This window comes from Polyodon spathula, chromosome 31 (assembly GCF_017654505.1).
Source record: "Polyodon spathula isolate WHYD16114869_AA chromosome 31, ASM1765450v1, whole genome shotgun sequence".
NCBI lineage: Eukaryota > Metazoa > Chordata > Actinopteri > Acipenseriformes > Polyodontidae > Polyodon > Polyodon spathula.
The window spans coordinates 3,171,273-3,194,442 of record NC_054564.1 but is presented as its reverse complement, the minus strand read 5'-3'; the positions used below and the strand labels follow the sequence as shown (position 1 = coordinate 3,194,442).

General features: G+C 40.2%; 2 protein-coding genes across 6 annotated transcripts in view; one reads left to right on the top strand and one right to left on the bottom strand.

The window, feature by feature from the left end:
- The window catches only part of rnf122 (ring finger protein 122), a 241,334-nt gene that overhangs the window by 80,043 nt on the left and 138,121 nt on the right, over window positions 1-23,170 (top strand). The window lies entirely within an intron of this gene.
- The window catches only part of LOC121303071 (inactive carboxypeptidase-like protein X2), a 79,417-nt gene that overhangs the window by 33,552 nt on the left and 22,695 nt on the right, over window positions 1-23,170 (bottom strand). For 3 of the 5 annotated variants that reach the window (XM_041233485.1, XM_041233484.1, XM_041233486.1), the window contains exons 3-4: window positions 14,778-15,080; window positions 2,260-2,355 (exon numbers count right to left, since the gene is read on the bottom strand). In XM_041233485.1, coding sequence (XP_041089419.1) covers window positions 2,260-2,355; window positions 14,778-15,080 — 399 coding nt within the window. Of the gene's footprint in view, window positions 1-2,259; window positions 2,356-14,777; window positions 15,081-16,195; window positions 16,353-23,170 lie in introns of those variants that run through there. The other 2 variants (XM_041233487.1, XM_041233488.1) reach the window with 2 other exon arrangements.

Sequence of the window (23,170 nt, the reverse complement as noted above, 5' to 3'; positions counted from 1 at the left end):
GCAGCAGCACATGGGGATGGGTAACGCTATATTTTAAAAGGACAGGTTTGTTAAAGGGAGATCGTGCCTAACTAACTTGCTTGATTTTTTTGAGGATGCAACATCGATAATGGATAATTGCAAAGCATATGACATGGTTTATTTAGATTTCCAGAAAGCTTTTGACAAAGTCCCGCACAAAAGATTAATTCTCAAACTGAACGCAGTTGGGATTCAAGGAAACGCATGTACATGGATTAGGGAGTGGTTAACATGTAGAAAACAGAAAGTACTGATTAGAGGAAAAACCTCAGAATGGAGTGTGGTAACCAGCGGTGTACCACAAGGATCAGTATTAGGTCCTCTGCTATTCCTAATCTACATTAATGATTTAGATTCTGGTATAGTAAACAAACTTGTTAAATTTGCAGACGACACAAAAGTAGGAGGAGTGGCAAACACTGTTGCAGCAGCAAAGGTCATTCAAAATGATCTAGACAAGATTCAGAACTGGGCAGACACATGGCAAATGGCATTTAATAGAGAAAAGTGTAAGGTACTGCACGCAGGAAATAAAAATGTACATTATAAATATCATATGGGAGATATTGAAATTGGAGAAGGAATCTATGAAAAAGACCTAGGAGTTTTTGTTGACTCAGAAATGTCTTCATCTAGGCAATGTGGGGAAGCTATAAAAAAGGCTAACAAGATGCTCGGATACATTGTGAAAAGTGTTGAATTTAAATCAAGGGAAGTAATGTTAAAACTGTACAATGCACTTGTAAGACCTCATCTTGAATATTGTGTTCAGTTCTGGTCACCTCGCTATAAAAAAGATATTGCTGCTCTTGAAAGAGTGCAAAGAAGAGCGACCAGAATTATTCCGGGCTTAAAAGGCATGTCATATGCAGACAGGCTAAAATAACTGAATCTGTTCAGTCTTGAACAAAGAAGACTACGTGGCGACCTAATTCAAGCATTCAAAATTCTAAAAGGTATTGACAGTGTCGACCCAAGGGACTTTTTCAGCCTGAAAAAAGAAACAAGGACCAGGGGTCACAAATGGAGTTTAGAAAAAGGGGCATTCAGAACAGAAAATAGGAGACACTTTTTTACACAGAGAATTGTGAGGGTCTGGAATCAACTCCCCAGTAATGTTGTTGAAGCTGACACCCTGGGATCCTTCAAGAAGCTGCTTGATGAGATTTTGGGATCAATAAGCTACTAACAACCAAACGAGCAAGATGGGCCGAATGGCCTCCTCTCGTTTGTAAACTTTCTTATGTTCTTATGTTATTTACACAGTTGTAGGAACACATTACACTGTATTTTTTTTTTAACCCTGTACTCTTTAATCCTGGTACATGTGCACGTTATTACATTATAGAAGAATACTGCCTTTCTGTTAGGATTATACATCTCTTTAATAAAAGAGAGGCAACTAGAATTGAAAAGGGCTCAGGCACCTTAACATCAAATAAATAAAATAAAATAAATTATAATTGGAATAGCAATTACTCAGGACAATTTCAAACATCTTCAAAACTGTAAGGGGTCTGTAAACAAACCTGAAACAATTTAAACATTATACTACAGCCTCTATAAAAATGAAAAAAAAAACTAAATGTAACCACTAAATGAATTTGGTGTAAGAGCTTCAGATACCTTTTTTATACTTTCTGTGTTGCTCTCAATATTGAGTTATTATTGTTTCTCTAACTTTGCCTATATCCAGCTTTGAGCTTGTCTGGAGATTCCTAAGTGCCGGAATGGAACACCCTTCCCGTCAGATAAGTTTAGTACTCTGTTATACTACAAATATTGAGTTTCACCTAGTGCATATCACCTATAACTTTATATATATATATATATATATAGATATATATATATATATATATATATATATATAAAGACAGAGCTGAAGGACACAATGTCACATGATTTAAATGGAATGTTGAAGGTTGTTTCATCCTGGCACTTAGAATTCTCCAGACAAGTTTGAAGCAAGACAGATTTAGAGAAAAATGATAATAACTCAATTTTGGGGCAACTAACCAAGAGCTACTCAAATGATAGCAAACATCACAAAATAATAAGAGAAATAATAAAAACAACAAAAACAGCTTTTGAAGCTAATTTGATGGTTCATCTGTAATTCTGTGGCATTTTTAAAGAAATGGTTAATGCCAGTGAAGCAAAAGCTTTGTAAATCTGTTTAAAGGGTGTTAGAATGATTTTAGTTGTGAATATGAGGAATGAATGCTTAACGTTACTCACATTTTATATCCCAATAGTCATCATCTTCTCTCCTCTCTTCTCTCTCTTGTTCAATAGCAGTTGTTACAGGGATCTCTGGTGGTGGGTAAATATCAACTTAAAAAAAGGAGAAAAATAAAGTTGGAGTTCTATTCACAAAACAAAAATGGGTTAGGCTGACAGGCTGTCAATCAATCAATTTTTTTGTAACTAAAATTGAAGAACAGAATTATTGTGATGATCAAGTGTCAACATGACTAGACGGAAACACACACACACAGTTCCTTTGAAAAAAACTGGGTCTTGAAATGATTAATCTGTAACTCCTATCCATGGGTTCTGTGGACCCAGAGCACTTTAAAATGCCCACTGCTCTTCTGCTACGCTCAGCCACTCACTGTGCCCTCGTAGTAGTTTCATGTGAAGTCAGCGACAGCTGTATGGTGGCATTCTTGCTGGGCTGGCTACTCTGTGTTTCTGTACCGCTGGGTATTTGGGTCCAGGGTACACCTGGATTATACTTGTGTGACATTTTTTGATCAGTCATTGATTTAGAATTAATCTTTTTTTTTAGCTACTAGGAGTAATTTCTAGAGTCATTTGAAGCTGATATGTTGCAAAAGCACTATTTCATGCCATTCTAAACATTGCCTGGATAAACAGTCACATTTTCTACATGTCTGCAGCTCCAATGAGAGTGTAACATGTTTTGAATTGCTCAAGGCTCTTGGAAAACCCAGAGCTCATCCTTTGATTAAACGCAGAATGACCAACACCAAAGTACCTCACAAACTCTGCTCCCTTACAAAAGACATTCCAAGAACTCTGCTCCCTTACAGAGGAGATTCCAAGAACTATGCTCCCTTACAGAAGATATTCCAAGAACTCTGCTGCCCGCTGACCCGATCCCTGCAGATGCAGACCTGATAACTCTCCTGATAGCTCTCCTTATAACTCTCCTGATAGCTCTCCTGATAACTCTTCTGTATTCAGCAGGAGTCTCCCGTATTCACCGGGAGTCTACAATATTTTGGACCCTTCTCCCGCACATCTCCCGGGACAGATTTTCTCCTGTACTGTACTGTTAAACCCCCTTATGTCAGCACACCTTTAATGTTTACAAAATTCATGGCCAGTGTACGATTACTACTGTGGGATATATTCCCTGAATATAATAATAATACATGAACATGTATTGGAAATGTAACTGGATTAATTAATGAAACTGTGTGTCTTGAGAAACAAGGCAAACTGCTGTGTCTTGAGAAGAGGGCTTCTTTCTTGTAATCATAGCGAACTTTGTGACCTACTGAACGAGGTGACTGGGGCTAGGTGGCGCCTGAACTGGATTAGGCTAAAAGGACAGTTGAATTATGTAAAGATAATTCACACATGCAATAACAACCGTTTTGATGCAATGAAGACATAAACTAGTGACGTCCCAGTGGAAAAGGACATTCAAACATCAAAGGATTGGGAGTTTAAAGAGGCAAGAGACACAAATTACCTAATGAAAGTGGCTAGCGGAGTGAAAATACTATAAATATACAAGCAAAACTAAACATTTTGCTATCCACATCGAATGTAAAAAAGGTAATGTCACTCTGCTAAGGGGCTGCAACTCCAAGACTGCCTAAAAACAGACCCAAGATGGGACTCTGTCTGAAATGGACCCAAGATGAGGAAGGGAGAAAAAAAATGAATTTATTTACAATTTTTTTTTATTTATTTATTTTATTTTATTTACAGACCAATAAGCCTGACTTTTATTATATGTAAACTTATGGAAACTATAATAAGATCCAAAATGGAAAATTACCTATATGGAGATATATATATATATATATATATATATATATATATATATATATCTATATATATATATATTATATATGGGCTATATATATATATATATATATCTGTCACAGAGACGGCCGAAGTGGGCGGCGTCAGAACCAGGAAATGAATACACAAAACAGGACGGATGAAATGAAATGATGAGGCGCTTGCTTGCGCCGGTTTATTGCAAAATAAAAGGTTTAAACAAACACGAAAAACACAGGACACGGCACTCTACGCCAAAATAAAAGAGACAAACAAAAACGGACTATACTTAACGAAACGGTGAACGGACAGACACACTGACAAACACGGTGAGTTTCTAAATAAACAAGTATCGTGCTGGTCCCACCAGCATGCAATAGCAATTGTTGTAAATAGTTTATCCTCCTCTCTCTCCCGTTCTCCACTCACCGAACATCCAACCGCGAGTGGGTGAAAACATGCTGTTTTTATGCAGCTGTACCGAGACTCGACTGCTAATCAATCATTCAATTGGAGTCTCGGTACAACTGCACGTGAATTAATAAAGTGCAATTCCCCGTGCTCACATATTATTACTTTTTACTTGCACGTGAAGTGCTGTGCAATCCTTGTGCCTAAATACAAATATACATTTTAAACAGTCGTGTTACACAGACCCGTTTCTATCCCATGTATCGAGCAGGTTCAGAAGCATTTAAACTAGAAAGGAAGGGGGGAGAAAACAACAAAAAAACAGAAGGGAGACCGCATCAAAACAAGAACAACAACTCAGGTAAGACAACCATTAAATGTATTTATCTAAATGCTAGAAGTATCAGAAACAAAATTCTAGAACTTGAAGCTACTGCACTAACAAGTAACTATGATGTGATAGCTGTTACAGAAACTTGGTTGTCTGAGAGTGATGGGGACGAACATAATATTTGTGGGTATACACTGTATAGGAAAGACAGGCAGGACAGAAGAGGAGGAGGGGTAGTGACTGCTTCCTAACACAATTTGTCAAGGCACCGACTAGAGGGGAGGCATGCCTTGATTTAGTCTTTTCAAATAACGAAGACAGAATAACTAAAACAGAGGTCAGAGAACCACTGGCAAGCTCAGACCACAACATGGTCTCATCTGAAGTGTTTTTTAAAGCCCCAAAAATAATGACTAAAGCTAAGGTTTACAATTTTAGAAAAGCAAACCATGAAGGTATGAAACAGAGACTAACAGAAGTAGATTGGAGTAAAATAGAGAAAACACCCACAGAAAGAAGAAGGATGGTTGTTCTTCAAAAATGTAGTACTAGAGGCACAAAACAATTACATCCCTAAAGTAGACAAATCTAAATGTAAAACTAAATTGCCAAAATGGTTTAATAGATCAATTTAAAAAAAAATTCAGCAAAAAAAGACACTTTACAGAGCATTAAAAAAGGACCAAAAAGAAAGTACGCAGAAAGAGTACACGGAACTGCAAACGCAAGTCAAAAAGGAAGTTAGAAAGACCAAGAGAGAAATAGAAATGAACATTGCTAAGGGAGCTAAAACCAATTCCAAAATGTTTTTCCAATATTACAACAGCAAGAGAACATTCAAAGAGGAGATTAAATGTTTAAGAGATACAAATGGCAAAATCGTAGAGGAAGAAAAAAAAATAGCAAATATATTAAATGATTACTTTTCACAAGTTTTTACAAAGGAAGATACTAACAACATGCCCCACATGTCATCCAGTTCCTATCCAGTTTTAAATAACTTTAGCATAACTGAGGCAGAAGTGTTAAAGGGACTAGGAGCTCTTAAAATAAACAAATCCCCTGGGCCGGATGAGATCCTCCCAGTAGTACTCAAAGAAATGAAAGAAGTAATTTACAAACCGCTAACCAAGATCATGCAGCAGTCTCTTGACACAGGGGTGGTACCGACAGACTGGAAAATTGCAAACGTAATACCGATCCACAAAAAGGGAAACAAAACTGAACCAGGTAACTACAGACCAGTAAGCCTGACTTCTATTATATGCAAACTTATGGAAACTATAATAAGATCCAAAATGGAAAATTACCTTTATGGTAACAGGGTCCTGGGGACAGTCAACATGGTTTTAGGAAAGGGAGATCGTGTCTAACTAACTTGCTTGATTTTTTTGAGGATGCAACATCGATAATGGATAATTGCAAAGCATATGACATGGTTTATTTGGATTTCCAAAAAGCTTTTGACAAAGTCCCGCACAAAAGATTAATTCTCAAACTGAACACAGTTGGAATTCAAGGAAACACATGTACATGGATTGGGGAGTGGTTAACATGTAGAAAACAGAAAGTAGGTCCTCTGCTATTCCTAATCTACATTAATGATTTAGATTCTGGTATAGTAAGCAAACTTGTTAAATTTGCAGACGACACAAAAGTAGGAGGAGTGGCAAACACTGTTGTAGTAGCAAAGGTCATTCATAATGATCTAGACAAGATTCAGAACTGGGCAGACACATGGCAAATGACATTTAATAGAGAAAAGTGTAAGGTACTGCATGCAGGAAATAAAAATGTACATTATAAATATCATATCGGAGATACTGAAATTGGAGAAGGAATCTATGAAAAAGACCTAGGAGTTTTTGTTGACTCTGAAATGTCTTCATCTAGACAATGTGGGGAAGCTATAAAAAAGGCTAACAAGATGCTCGGATACATTGTGAAAAGTGTTGAATTTAAATCAAGGGAAGATCTCATCTTGAATATTGTGTGTAGTTCTGGTCACCTCGCTATAAAAAAGATATTGCTGCTCTAGAAAGAGTGCAAAGAAGAGTGACCAGAATTATTCCGGGCTTAAAAGGCATGTCATATGCAGACAGGCTAAAAGAATTGAATCTGTTCAGTCTTGAACAAAGAAGACTACGTGGTGACCTGATGCAAGCATTCAAAATTCTAAAAGGTATTGACAGTGTCGACCCAAGGGACTTTTTCAGCCTGAAAAAAGAAACAAGGACCAGGGGTCACAAATGGAAATTAGACAAAGGGGCATTCAGAACAGAAAATAGGAGGCACTTTTTTACACAGAGAATTGAGAGGGTCTGGAATCAACTCCCCAGTAATGTTGTTGAAGCTGACACCCTGGGATCCTTCAAGAAGCTGCTTGATGAGATTCTGGGATCAATAAGCTACTAACAACCAAACGAGCAAGATGGGCCGAATGGCCTCCTCTCGTTTGTAAACTTTCTTATGTTCTTAAGTAGAGGTGGAAACAGAGCAACAGCCACAGGAGGAGGATGGATGGGAAGCCTTCCTCCACAGCATGGGAGTACACTATTGTTGCTGCATCTGTGGGGAGTGGGGCCATTTCCCATCTAACTTCCCCCTCCCACCAGAAGAATGCCTGCTGCCTCTGCATCCACCACTGCCGCCAGCAGAGGGAGAGAGCCTGCTGGTTACCTTTCCACCAGCAGAGGGAGCATGCCTGCTGGTCCCCCCCGCTGCCGGCAGAAGGGGAGGAGCCCCTGCCGCCTTCGCCGCCAGAAGGGGAGGAGCAGGAGCTGCCTCTGCCTCCACCACCTTCACCGGCAGGAGCAGAGCAGCAGGAGCTGCCTCCGCCTCCATCACCTTCACTGGCAGGAGACTACACGCCTCCTCCACCTCCATTGGCAGGAGCAGAGCAGCAGGAGCTGCCTCTGCCTCCTCCACCAGCAGAGGGTGAATGCCTGCTGTGTCCCTGTCCACCAGCAGAGGGAGAATGCCTGCGGGGTCCCTGTCCACCAGCAGAGGGTGAATGTCTGCTGGTACCACTTTCCCCACCATCACGAGGAGAGGAGCTGGAGCTGCCTCCACCTCCATCAGGGGGAGAGGAGCAAGAGCTGCCTCTCCCTGCACCAGAAGGACCAGGACTAGATGCTGGTGGTCCTCAGCAACCCTTGTATAGGCTGCTGAGGGAAGCACTGGGAAGAACTGCCCTGCCGCAGTGGCAGAGACGAGGGCCAACACCCGCACCCCAGCTTGTCCTGACTCCCTGCCTCGCTTCGCCGAAGGATGCCTGCCTTGCTTAGCCCGGGGTTGCCCACCGCTCCACATCGCCCGGGGAGCTGCCGGCCACGAAGAAGGGGGAGGAGGTCTGGAGACCACCAACCCCAGCAGCAGTTTCGCTGCCGGAGATTGGGGGGGAGGTCAGGAGACCTGCTCCCACTGCAGCAGTTTCACTGCCGGAGAAGGGTCGGGGGGGGGGGTCAGGAGACCAGCGCCCCCAGCCGCACTTTCGCGGCAGGATGGACTGTGGTCGGAGCCCCAAAAAGGGGAGCTGCTGGCCATGAAGAAGGGGGGGGGAGGTCAGGAGACCAGCACCCCCAGCCGCACTTTCGTGGCAGGAGGAACAGTGGCTGAAGCCCCGGAAGAGGGAGCTACCAGCCAGGAAGACATGGGGGGAGGAGGACCTCCCACCATGGCCACCCCCCATGGATTCCTCCAGACCCCTCTTCCAGGACATTGAGACTGAGGGGGGAGGTGGCCGTTGGGTCCATGTGTGCTTTGCACAAGGGGGGGTATATGTAACAGGGCGAGCAGCCCTGCACAGTGTTTATTTTAGAACGGGATCTCCCCTTCCGCCCCTGTGTTATTTTATATTTGTGTTTATAGATGACGGCAAACCACCCTGTGTTTTGTATTTGTTTATTATTTTGTATGAGGGTGCAGCCGTGCATTTCTGTGTTATTTTAAAAATGTATTTGTTTATAAATGATGGCGAACCGCCGTGCGTTTTGTTTTGTAGCGTGGATGGGAAGCCCCAACCACCTGATTAAAACCTGTGCACAAGGTCGCCATTTCCCGAATTCAGTGATTAATTTATTGCTAATTGGGAGATGGTCACCTGTATAAATACCTGCAGCTCTCCATGTTAAGGGAGGTGTTCAGAAATGAAGAACAGGAGAGCGAGAGGCGAGAGATGTATTTAAAAAGAATAAGGATCCGTGAAGGCTACTGCCCAGCCAGACCTTAGCGTTTATTTTTGTGTTCGTGATTTATTTTGTTTAATTGTTTTATTTCTGCTCTGCGAGCAAGTGTTTTTATTTTTGTTTTTTATAAAACGGCGCACGTGCCACTGCATCGTACCTTTTGTTTTGGTTGTGCTTCTTCTGGTCTGGGTCCCCGCAAAGCCATTTCCTGCCACACCAGGTATTTTTCAAATCAGTCAACTGGGTGTAACCCTGGCTGCCTTGAGCATGTTTTGCCGAAGCATACAGTCTCTCTCCTCCCCCCTTTTGTCTTTCTGTCACTGCACAGTCTTTGGTGCTCTTTGATTCATTTTTGGAGATGAAATGTGGCTTTGGGGGTGGTACCGACAGGGGTGGTACCGACAGACTGGAAAATTGCAAACGTAATACCGATCCACAAAAAGGGAAACAAAACTGAACCAGGTAACTACAGACCAGTAAGCCTGACTCCTATTATATGCAAACTTATGGAAACTATAATAAGATCCAAAATGGAAAAGTACCTTTATGGTAACAGGGTCCTGGGAGACAGTCAACATGGTTTTAGGAACGGGAGATCATGTCTAACTAACTTGCTTGATTTTTTTTGGTTGTTAGTAGCTTATTGATCCCAAAATCTCATCAAGCAGCTTCTTGAAGGATCCCAGGGTGGGGAGTGGTGGTAGTCGGGCGACATGTGCCCGACCTTGCCAACTTCAAAACACCACTCCTCCCCCCTCAAGCAGGTCAGGCAGACGTCCACCTTGCTGGATGCGTGGTGGGGCTTGCGACCAGCCCCGCGCTGCTGCTGCTTCCTTCCCATCCTTCTTTCCTTTTCTTCACGCCAAAAAATAACGATTAATTTAAAAAAAAAAAAAAAAAAAACTGCATTACCCCTCTGCAGTACCTCCTCTGGCCTGAGTCCAGGAGGCGCTGGTGATCCCACGCTGAACACCACGTGTGGCAGGAAATGGCTTTGCGGGGACCCAGACCAGTTTTATTAAAGAACAAAAATAAACAAAATATTTGAACAAAAATAAACACTTGCTCGCAGAGCAGAAAAAACAATTAAACAAAATAAATCACGAACACAAAAATAAACGCTAAGGTCCGGCTGGGCAGTAGCCTTCGCAGATCCTTATTCTTTTTTTTCCCTCGCCTCTCGCGTTCTCCCATTCTCCACTTTTGAACACCTCCCTTAACATGGAGAGAGCTGCAGGTATTTATACAGGTGACCATCTCTCGATTAGCAATAAATTAATCACTTATTTAATTCGGGAGATGGCCACCTTCTGCACGGGTTTTAATACGGTGGATGGGGATTCCCATCCACGCTGCAAAACAAAACGTCATTTATAAACAAATACATTTTTAAAACAATAACACAAAAATGCACGGCTGCGCCGTCATACAAAATAATAAACAAATACAAAACACATGGCGGATCGCCGTCATCTATAAACACAAATATAAAATAACCAAATACAAAATAACACAGGGGCGGAAGGGGAGATCCCGTTCTAAAATAAACACTGTGCAGGGCTGCTCGCACACATGGACACATACAGATAATTTCTGTCATGACACGGGAGAGGTGGTAGGCTCATCATCAAAGATAGCTTTGTTTCACCTTCTGTAGTCCAGGACACTTGCAAGATGGCAATGGCCCTCTTGATCAGAGCTAGAAGCTCTGCTGACAGGGAACACCAGCTCCTGTTTGCCCACCTCGTCAGAGGCGGCATCACCTCCAAGGGGACAGACAGGGCAGGCTGAGTCGAATATTCACGCAGTAATTCTGCGAGCACTGTTCCTTGGTGGGAAACAGCTTTGTTTATTATATATATATATATATATATATATATATATATATATATATATATATATATATAAATACAAAAAACATGTTTTTTGTTCAAAAATTTGGTACTGTTGTCTTTATATAGGGTTCCCTTTGGACTTGCACTGCTTTGTTACATGTTTTAAGCAAACAAAGTCACTTTATTTCAATTTGAACAGCATGTGGTCTGAAATTTTATTTTGTTCACAAACATTAATTGGACAGGACCAGCCTGACAGCCTGAGAATAAATAGATTGCAAAGGGTTAAGATTGTCTGCATTATCTCAGATGTACTCTGTGCACTGGATGTGTGTGTGTGTGTGTGTGTGTGTGTGTGTGTGTGTGTGTGTGTTGCATGGGAAAGGCGGTGTCATGTTTCAGCTGCCTTCTCCTCAAGCATGAGTGCAGTGAGAGCTTTGGAATTGTGCTTTGTGTTTAGAGACTAAGCGATTTACTTTCTGACTTTTCTGATTTCTGTTTATTATTTGTGAACTTAATAAAATACTACTATTGATCAACAATTCCATGTGTCTGCGCGTGAATGCGTGTTCATAGTAAATCCTCGATCTTTTGAAACACGTCAATTTAAATATTATTATTGAGAGAACTAATCATCCCAGACATTAAATGATCAATTATTGAATTGTTCCCACAAGCTTTACCATTATGAAGGTTGTTAGTTTATTCTGATAAGCAGGCTCCCCTCAGTCTCATGTGAGTGCTGACTGTGCTAATGTCACCAAACCGATCTGGTACCATACCTACACCGAGCTAAAGTCACCGCACCAAACCAAACCAGTGCTGTCCCGGTACCATCCAGGTTCCGATCTGGAACTGTACCGACCTGGTGCTGAAGTCACCGAACCGGTACCGAACCAACACGGCTTCTACCTGATCCTACATGGCCCGCTCATGACCCCGGTCCAATACCAAACTGGTTTTGTTCTACAGAGCTCTATGCATCCTTTACTCCTGCACAGTGCTCTTCCCCCTCACCCTCTGTTAGAGAGGTGGCTGCATCCTGACCCCATGGCTCTGTACTAAGGGAGAGGGTGACGCCCCAGGGAAGGTCTTCACGATCTTCCTCTGCTTCTCCTTCTCCTCCCCGAGGAAACAGGAGGAGTCGCCATTCCAAACAATTGGTAGACTCAGAGCAGATGGAAAAACTCTGGGCAGCTGTTTCCCACCAAGGAACAGTGCTCGCAGAATTACTGCGTGAATGTTCGACACAGCCTGCCCTGTCTGTCCCCTTGGAGGTGATGCCGCCTCTGACGAGGTGGGCAAACAGGAGCTGGTGTTCCCTGTCAGCAGAGCTTCTAGCTCTGATCAAGAAGGCCATTGCCATCTTGCAAGTGCCCTGGACTACAGAAGGTGAAACAAAGCTATCTTTGATGATGAGCCTACCACCTCTCCCGTGTCCCCCACAATGCAGCCAGATTTTATTTTTGAAATCCAGTCCTGGGATCATCCAGTTGCAGCTCTGGCTGTTTCCTGGTCAGTGGATACCCTGTATTGGGTGCATAATGAGAATAAGCTGGGCCTGGTCCTTTTTTCTGCCAGTGGACACCTCACTTGCCGTTTTGGTATAGGCACCTAATTTAGAGCTCTGTGTCAATGTTGCCCCGCCCCTGTGTGTATTTTGGTGTTGTATGTAAGCACAGGGAATAGCACATTATTCAATCATATGCAGTTGTACTGAGACTCCAAGTGAATGATTGATTAGCAATCGAGTCTCGGTACAGCTGCATAAAAGCAGCATGTTTTCACTCACTCGGTGTTGTGTGTTCGGTGAGTGGAGTACGGGATTGGAGACGAAGGTAATAATAATAGTTATAATAATAGCAGCTCACCGTGTTTGTCTGTGCAGTCTGTTTTTGTTTGTCTCTTTGTTTTGGCAACCAAGCACTCAGCTTCACCAAACTCCACGTCTCTGTCTGTTCTGTGTTGGTCCCTGTTTCTGGTCTGATGTCACCCACTACAGCTGTCTTTGTGACAAGCTCCTTTCCAAGGATGCTATCTGTCCCAACAAGCAGTGCCAGGTCTCGGAGGTGATCCTCAAGCATGCCTATTCAGCAAGTGCATTCGCCACATGGCTGGGTAAGTATAATAGTATTCTGGTAGCTTACCAGTCCTGTTTGCTGAGGTCCCTTTCTGCCCTCACCACAACAGCTGGAAGAGTGATGCCTGGTTAATAAGAATCTGCTTTGTGTGTCAAAGCTCAATGGGCAGGCTGTAGGCAGGAACCTGGTCAACCTGTATCTGGGTTGAAGGAGGTTCAAAATGTTGACAATGCAACAGGTGTTCATGGCTGGTTCATCACGATGGACCTCAAAGATGCCTATTTCCACATCCCCATAAAACCAGTGCACAGGAAGTACCTCCGGTTTGCTTTCAGGGAACAGCATACAAGTTCTGTGTCTTGCCATTTGCCTGTTTGTTAGTTAATAGTTGCCTGTTCAGAGCTTTTTCAGGTCAACAGTGCGCTCAAGATAGTGACGTTCCAGAGACTTCTGGGGTTGATGGAGGCAGGCTCCAAGACCCTTCCACTGGGTCTTCTGCATGCACCCTCTTACGGCCTAGTTCGGCAGCAGGGTTTTTAAGCCTGTGTTGAACCGCGGTTGTCTATCGATAGTGTCTCGTCACTGTCTAAAGGTGCTCTCTTGGTGGAAACAGACTCTCCATCTATGCCTCGGCAGAGTGCTGGGCAGTTTTACCAGAAAGGAGACGGTCACTACAGACCTGTCTAGCCTGGGATGGGGCTCTGTCTGGGATGGCTGGGGTGCACAAGGTACTTGAAAGGGAACGTTAGGTTATTATCATAACCCTGGTTCCCTGAAATAGAAATGTAACCATATAACCTCAAGGATGCTGCATCCATGATTGCAGCAGGCTTGAAGGAAAATTGACGTTAAGGTCTGTGATCCAGGGTTATGATAACGTTTTATCACTTTGTGAGAGAGCCAGTGGTCTGTGAAAGGCTTGTGCCAATGAATAAGGATCAGAACTTACACTTCTAACGAAATAGAAATAATGCTGATTTTTCTGTTAAACTAATCTGGTGTGAAATTTTATTCTATAGGTATGCTGTTTCACGCATATTTTACCATTATGAGGGGAATTTTAAAAACATATCCTGTATAAAATACATTGTTACTATCAAAAGGCACATACGATTGTTATGTGTGTGCTCAAACATTGGTGGTGCTGGGCTCACATTCCAGAATATTGATGGTGGTTGGGCACCATGGGCCCATACAACCCAGTGCTTATGGGTACAACGACTGTATTGTTTCCAAAGTTTGCCAACATGCTATCACAGTATCAAAATCTCACACATCTTAACATCATTCAGGCAACACTATTATGCTCTTGTTCTTATCGTTTCCAAGGTTACAAGGCTCCACCAAAGATACACTATGAACAGTGTAATATTTTCATTTGATATTTGAAACTGGTGAAAGTCGGGATGGCCAGTGTTTGTCACCTAATTTATAGAAAACAGTTTAATTCCCAAAAGAAAAATGTTTATCAAACTTCACCACTTACAGTCAAACTTGCATAACAACCTTATAACAAACTTGCAAGTGATTTTTATAGGCTGGTTTCTACAGTCTGACTGTCTATCTAATATGGATACTTATACTTCAAAATACTAAAAGATACTAAAATCAATGACAAGGTGCTAGGCTGATCCACTTCGTACTTCCTCCATCTTGCACAAGTTATTTACATTCAGTTCATTGTTAACAAATAATGCACAAAAGCGCCTTCTCTGGCCACAACATCACATTTGAATTTACTGACCTTCCTTGATAAAAACAAATCCACATCTGAGAGGTGGTGACCTCTGCTTTTGACTATCTCTGAAGACACTGTTTTTTTGTCCAGTGCAAATAGTGTTACAATTATGGATATAACACTAATACTTACATTTGTCCCAGCCAAGCTCAGTCAGAACTCGCTCTTCTTTCTCCTCCAGTTTTAGTTTCGTCTCACGTTCCTCTGGTGTCTTCTCCTCCAGTATTTTCACCTCTGTTTTCTTCTTGCCTTTGGGTTTCTTGGTTGGTTTCGGAGGTTTAGGGTTCTTTGTTGGTTTGGGGGGTTTAGGGTTCTTTGTCGGTTTGGGGGGTTTCGGTTTCTTGGTTGGTTTTGGGGGTTTCGGTTTCTTGGTGGGTTTGGGCTCTTTCTCTTTCTTGGCTTTGGCTTCCTTCTCAGCTGCTTTCTTGGCCTTGGCTATAGAGATTAAAACAGAGGAAGTGAGGGACAGTGGAGAGCTGAGAACCATAATTGAAAGTGCCATTATTCACTCTGTAATTCTACTCGTATGACAGTCCAGTTATGTTTGTTTTTGTGTTTGCCTTCCGCTTATTGTACACTAACCTTTTGTATTGACAGTCAACAGAACACCCCTGTAACCAACTGTTCAATTGTATTGGGCTTTTAAAGTCCATTATTTGATGCATACTAATTTGTGTATTTGCATAATAATTTATGTTATAACTAGTTAATTCACACATTATCTATAAAGAAATGTACTAAGTGTGAAATCTCAGACATTAGTTAGCTAATATGCAAATTATCCAAGGCTCCCAATTAGAAAGTCACAGTTTTATGTAATATGCAAACTGTCCAGCACTTGAGCAATTCCTTTAAGAAACCATTGAAATCAAAGAATACATTTACACCTAGCCTCTGTCTGAAATGCATTACCTGAAGCATTTGTGTTTGCATTTGAGCAGGAAATGACTTAACAAAGAAAGCATGATTGGGTGCTTAGTTCGAAGTGATCAAGATGAAAATTGCTTCATTTATGGCTCTTCATGGACTAAGTAACTAGTTACAGGTTCACACAATTTATTTAGTGAAGAGGGTTTTATTAAAGTGCTGTAGTCAAATATCTGACAATCCATAAAAAAGATAATCATTTTTTTACATAATTTACATTTTATTTGTTAAAAAATAATCCAAAATAGATAGGAATTTGGATATCAAATTATACAACTCGTTTATAAGTTACTTAGCACTAGGGGAAATGGGAGTTTTCCTTCATGTGTGTATTGATTCATACTATTTTGACACTATTGTTAAAAATAAGGAAATGCCAAGGCCAGGTTTTTTTTACCATAGGGCAGAAACATTATGTTCCCATTCAACTGCTACATTACCACAGAGTTTCATGAAAGTGTTTTTGATTACAGTGTAAGTATTGCCACTTGTAACAGTGTTATGGTTATGGGTTCCTACAATGTGTATGTGTGTGTGTGTAAGTTGCTGGTATACCCTCCAGATCATTAAGAATTTCAGAAGCTTCATTTGCTGAAAAATAAAAATTAATTTAGCACTAATACCATTCAGAATTGGCAGTCGATAGCCATCCAGCGCCAGAAGCCCATAGTACAGGACCACCAGCCAAGAAACAGGAAAAGATGCTTTTAAAACAGGCAGGATAAAATACTTGACAGGATTGGTGGAAAAAACATTGTTATCCATTTGTATAAACAGAACCAAGAAATGTGCAGAAATGTGGATCTTACATTAGTATGACTGGCACATAACACTGAAACACAGGCTTATGTTTTTTTTTTAGTTTTTGGTTTTTTTTGGGGGGCGTGAGGTATCAATTAAAAGCTGTAATCAAAAAATGATTAGCAAGGGGTTACTGACCTGTGGACAGTATTATTATCGTTGTTCTTCAGTATTTAAAATAATCTATAATCTATTTCTGTGTTGAATGTTGTTTTGGGCCTAGTAGAATGTTTTTCCACCAGAGTCCTCAGTTGAGAAGTGACTAGGAAGATGGAGAACAGCACATCAAAATAAAACACCATGTTTTAGTACAGATGAGTACCATTTTCAGTAGAGAAGTATGAGATAATACAATACATGAAACTTTATAATGTGGTTGCTGATACTAGTATTGTGTTTACACATCGCAATCTAAAAAGTAATTTATCTCCAATACTGTACACTACTAGTACAATTTCATACATTAGAAATGTCATGAGTTTAGAATGGCCACTGGTCAAAAACAAAAGGGGGATTAAAACATAATAGATATGAGGGATAGAATTCTAGTTATTTTTAAAGCAGTAACGATTAAAAACAATGAAACAGTATAACACTCTTAGCAAATTAAACATGTATATATACTTAATACACTTATAAAAATAATCATGATAATTTCTGCATTTGTTATAATAGCTACACAACATTAAAGAAAAATCGTGATCTTCACAAATAAATAGCATATATTTTCCACACCTAAGATCAGCAGACCCTGGTTGCAAACATATAAATATAGTAGCTCACTTATTTCTTTTAAAAAGCACCATACAGGGGTTAATTTACTGCAGATCTAGAATTTGTATTACGGACCAATGTACAAAGCAGGCCCTTGAACCCAGCTGAATCACAACTTTGAAATTCATGCTTGACAAAAAGCTGAAACTCTCAAAAATAATCTTTTACATGCCGCAAATAAAACTGGAGCAAGAGCCTGCCAAACTGAAGTAATTCTTTCCAAGGCTTCAGAGATAGCTGAGATATAAAAGTTGGGTGTGTTTAGAAACAATTATACAAAATCTGGTGGTGATAATCAATGAAATGTTATTTCTTTGTGCTGGCAGCTTCTACAGAATCACACAATGTAAATATTCACCATATTCATTTAATGAATCAGCAAGAATAAGTAAGATGATTCAAGGTTTATTAAGTTAAATGATACAAAGGTTTATTTCATTATAACTTACTGTGCTTTTATTCCAGTGGATTTTATAGAGTGCTTTAACTTGGAAGCTATTTAAAGAAGTGTGTGGATTAAAATGAAGTTTCAATGTCATAAAACTGTTCTAGAGCATTATTAAAAACACTGCTGCAGTCTATAACAGTTCAATGCATTGATCTCCATACTGTTTTTTTAAAAGGGTCCCAATGATTCAGCATCAATAATGTAGTTTGGTAATACATTCCAGACACCATTCTCTGCCATAACAGACTTGAAAAACATTATTTAAATAACTCATGAGTTAAAGTTATACGAATAAGGACTAAGATCCATTTGAATGTTTTGCCTCATTTTTCTGTGATGCTATATGCATACACTGCATGCATCTCAAATTGGCATAAACTTGTATTTTGCAAACCAACGCAACTTTGCGGAAAACTAAAGCTGTCTAGAGATCTGACTCATCATTTAATGTGCAACTACATTCAAACAAGCTCCTATTTTATAAGTTAAACAAGTTTTTCCAGAACTTCGCAAGCCAAAGCCAGCTGTTCTGTAATTGTTTAGGTTGGGTTCACATCAGCAGTGTCAAAATGAGAGCTGGATATTATCAACATCTGGCCAGATTATCCAGAAGGAATTTGTTGTTTGTTATTCAATTACATTTTATAACATGACCCACAACAAAATGTAGATCTAAAACACTGCACCATGGAATCAAGTATTCTACATTCCCTCATTTAAAGCACATATTTTCTGTCACTATTTGAGCAGCACAGTTTAAACAAAACTGTTTGCCAGGAAAAAAGAAAGAAGAAAAACTAACAAAGAGAGCTTGTTCAAATAGCCTTAAGGGAAGAGTTCCTCTCTAAACTCGATTACAAGGAGAGTCTCAGCATTTTGCAGTGTTTGATTCAGCAGGCACTTGTTTACGTCCCACACACTCTCCCGGGCAGACAGAACTGACCTTATTCTTGTCTGAAGGAACAATGTAAGCTTGTACAGAAAAATTCCATGATACCATGCTGGCATTAGCTCTGTCAGTGTCTCATTAGACATACCAGCCAGGCAGAAAATTAATAACTGCCCTTTTGTATCTCCCTGTGTTTGTTATGTTGCTGTATGTAAAGAAAATGTTTGAAAAGCTAATCAAATTGGTTTAAATTCAGTTGAATACTATTGTAGTGATAACAGTTATGATAAAGTAATTGTAACATAAATCCTTAATCTATCTTGTGACAAGTAAACATGTATTTGGATACCTTCTCAAGACCTGCCTTTAGCTATGTACAGTGCCGAGAAAGTTTGTGAACCCCTATGATAATTATGGAAATTCCATAGTTTTACCACGATAGCCTTCTTTTCTTAAATATGCAATAAGGTTTATATTAATCAATTCCATGTCTTTTGAAACAAAATGATGTATGACTTAGACAAACAATGAGTAATTAAGATTCAGGGTATGTGCAAAAGTAAGTGAACCCCTGGTTTTATCAGCTCAATTAAGAGGATAATTAGAATCAGGTGTTTAAATAATTAGGCAGATCTTCAGGGGTGAGTTTGGGAGGTCCCACCCTATATAAAGATCAGAAACTTTGTGAGTTTGGTCTTCACTATACAGGTGTGTGGAAACACGTCATGCCACGATCAAAAGAAATCTGTGAGGACCTCAGAAAAACAGTTATTGATGCTTGTCAGTCTAGAAAGGGTTACAAAACCAGTTCTAAGGATTTGGAGCTCCACCAATCCACTGCCAGACAGATGGAGAAAGTTCAAGACCACAGTCACTCTACCCAGGAGCAGTCGTCCTACCAAAATCTCTCCAAGAACAAATCGGAAAATCATCAAGGAAGTCACAAAGAACCCCAGAGTAACATCAAAGGATCTGCAGGCCACTCTGGCCTTGGCTAATGTGAGTGTTCATGACTCAACTATCAGAAAAAGACTGAACAAGAAAGGTGTTCATGGAAGGATAGCCAGGAGGAAACCACTGCTCTCTAAAAAAAAATTGCAGCCCGTCTGAAGTTCGCCAAAGAGCACACAGATGATCCACAAGACTTCTTCAACAGTGTTCTCTGGACAGACGAGTTAAAGGTAGAACCTTTTGGCTTCAATGAGAAACCTGCCTGAGGACCTGGATAGCTTGCCATCTTTGACACAATGATGAATTCTGCATTGTATCAGAAGATTTTAGAGGAGAATGTCAGGCCATCCATCCGTGAGCTGAAGCTGAACTGAAAGCAAGACAATGATCCTAAATGTACAATCAGATCTACAAAAGAATAGCTGCAGAAGAAGAAAATCCATGTTTTAGAATGGCCTAGTCAAAGTCCGGACCTAAACCCCCTTGAAATGTTGTGGCAGGACCTGAAGCGAGCTGTCCATGCAAGAAAGCCCTCAAATGTCACTGAGTTGAAGCAGTTCTGTAAGGAGGAATGGGCCAAAATTCCTCAAAACCGATGTGAAAGACAGACCAACAGTTACAGGAAACGCTTAGTGAAGTCATTGCTGCTCAAGGGGGTGCCACCAGTTACTGAACCTAAAGGTAAAATCATCATTGAGTAGTTTTTGACATTTACGATTATACTGTAAATACAGTATAATCGTAAATCTCGAAAAACTACTCACTTCTAAATCTTTTGTAGTCATTTTTGTAAAAGTCATTTTTTACTTTAGTATAAATACAAGTTAATTTGGATTCATATGTTGTTTTTTTCTGACTTTATGTGAACGAAAAGACACATTTGCCCGTTTTCCCATTGGAAATAGTGATATTTTGAAATATCACTGTCCTGGTCACAAAAGCAAAGTTTGTGGGGAATAATAGCCATTTTCTATACTTTTGAGGCATTAGGAAATAACACTTACTACCCAGGAACAAAAGTCAAAGGTATATTCTCATTTAAGCAAATAAATTGTACTTTTTATATCAAACTATTCTTCAAACTGTGAAATATCTTTTTGGTTTTATTTATTTCAGATACAGGCTACTGTTAATACACTTGAAGACACTAGCTGAAACGTTTGTCAATGTGACTTAGTTGTTGAAGCTGACACCCTGGGATCCTTCAAGAAGCTGCTGGGATCAATAAGCTACTAACAACTAAACAAGCAAGATGGGCCGAATGGCCTCCTCTCGTTTGTAAACTTTCTTATGTTTTTATGTTCTTAGCTGTTTATAGTTTTAACCAGCTGCGTACCTGCCGTTTTACGCATTCAAAAATCCTAAATTTTAATTAAATGCTTAAAAATATGCATAGCAATTTTGCTGTACAGCTTGTCTGTATCCCCTCCTGCCTCCCCTAAAACTTCCACTAACAACTGAATCCCAGAATACAATGTCTTCAGTTACTAGGAAATTGTACACAAGAAAAAACAACCCAGCAAGCATTATCCTGTCTCTGGCTAGCCCTGTTGTCTTTGCAGCCAATCACAGTAAGAATAAGAAAAATTCGAAGCTACACAGGTTGAAGTGTACACCCCAATCCAGCTACAAATCCAACTGGACATCGTCAGAGGCAACTGCTATAAAAAGGTGCCTATAACACAAACAAACTGTTTTATAACTTATTAACACTTTGACAGTTTGAGGTTTTCAAATTTAAATTACTCTGCGTGTCTAAAAGTTATGCGGTTGTCCGTTTATGACAAGACATATGTTACTTTAATTTTAAATTTAAAATTATTTTATTTTACAGTTTTGTATGTACATATAGGCCTTCCTGTTTACATCTGTTTACACACTAGTTTCTTTTGAAATGTTATTTAGTTTTTCATTTTCTGAAGTAGTGCTTTATATGTGGTAAGTTAGAAAACAAACCCTTTTATGTTTAATTGTTCATTTACAGAAGATACGGTGTTTGGGCTGTGCAGATGTTTGATATGATGTGCTTGAATAAAATGTTTGAGTTGTATCCGGTAGTTTGTCTTTCATTTTCATATTAATGTTGTTTAAAATGTAACTGTTATGACGACTCACTGGCGGTTTTGGGTATGACTATAACCATGGTGGTTCTAATGTTAATGCATTTACTTATTGTATTTATCTGTATAGCTTTATATTGACATTTTATCATGTTCACCGAGCTTAAGAATTTAATGTTAAAATATAAGTAACGTAATTCACTTGGAGTCAGTGTGATACCTCGAAAAAAATTTGCAATCTTGTAGAACACACTCACGGTACAGTAATTCAAAGTAACATTGCAGTTAAAATTGAAGACTCTTTTTTAATGCCTACCCCATTACCACTAAACACTGTACATTATTTATGGAGATTACTCATGACTTCAAGGCGATGCTGCATTTTACCCCCTGAAAATACATTTTACTTTCTCAGTGTTAAAACCTTATCTAGAGCCCTGGTTTTACCGTAGAATGCTGATTGAGTGTTTTGAAGTTCTGGAGGTTTGACCTAAGTAATTTAACAATGAAAAAATGTAAAAAATATAAAATGTAAAAAGAAAAAAAAAAACTTTAAGGTAAGGATGTAGGTTCAAAATGTTGTGGAATACTGCATAGCACACAATTCAAATTACAACTGTTTCTGTTTACTAGCAAGCCCTTGTTTGTGATTTATAAGTGAATAGTGGAAATTCTTAGCTCATAATCAAGACAGATTTCCAGTCTCGTACCACGTCTCAAACCAAGTATTAATGCTGTAACATTTGGGAGGATGAGCGGAGATATGAATAGGATTGCTGAGGAAGTGCCCCGTATTTTGATTAGATGGGGATTAGCGTTAGCCTTGATTGTGGGAATGCTGCCATGATCTGTGTATTGGAGGAAAGCTGGAGCATTGTAGGCTCTGGAGAAGTGCAGTTGCAGATTTAAACAGTAAACTAGAGCGACTTTTGTGGCTGCAGTAGTGAGCTGATCTGAAGAGGGAGTGGAGATCTGCTGTAGTGAGGAACGATTAACAGTAGAGGGCAGGATGTGCTGAACAGAGCAGAGGTCTGAGGGAAAACAATGGAGTGCTGTCAGTAGTGTGCAGAGGCCCAGCTGTGAGAGCAGAGATCTGCTGAAGCAGACATCTGCAATAGAGAACGAAGGACTACCATCGGTAGAGTGCAGCGGTCTGTTGCAGAGAGTAGGGATCTGCTGAATGCAGTAGATATTGGTCTTTCAGTGTTAAGACAGAATTAGATGGAGCCAGAGATGGGGCTGCTTTTGGGCAGAGATGAAGATTGCAGAGATCTGAGACCACTGCAGAATCAGAGAGGATGAAGAATGTGTTGCTCCAAGGCGTCTGCAAAACCTATTGATTGGTCGGGAGCAGTTTATTGTCTATTGGGGTAGGAGGACATTGACTGGAACGTTGATAAATCGTACGACATGGTTGCATGACTAACTAACGGCTCTCGATAAAATGATGACGTTGAAGCTGGTCGGATTGGAGAAGCAGCACCAAATGAGGAAACACGAATCTGGGAACAGGAATAAATCACAGGAATGGATGCGTGATGCAGGACGTTACTATGATGGTAGATACTGAGCATCACTAAAACAGCTGAGTAAGGTTGCTTCATGACCAGGTCCTTGAAGAGGGGAAAAGTTGAAATTGGAGAACGTCACGGTCAAAGCAAACGTCAATTGCTAC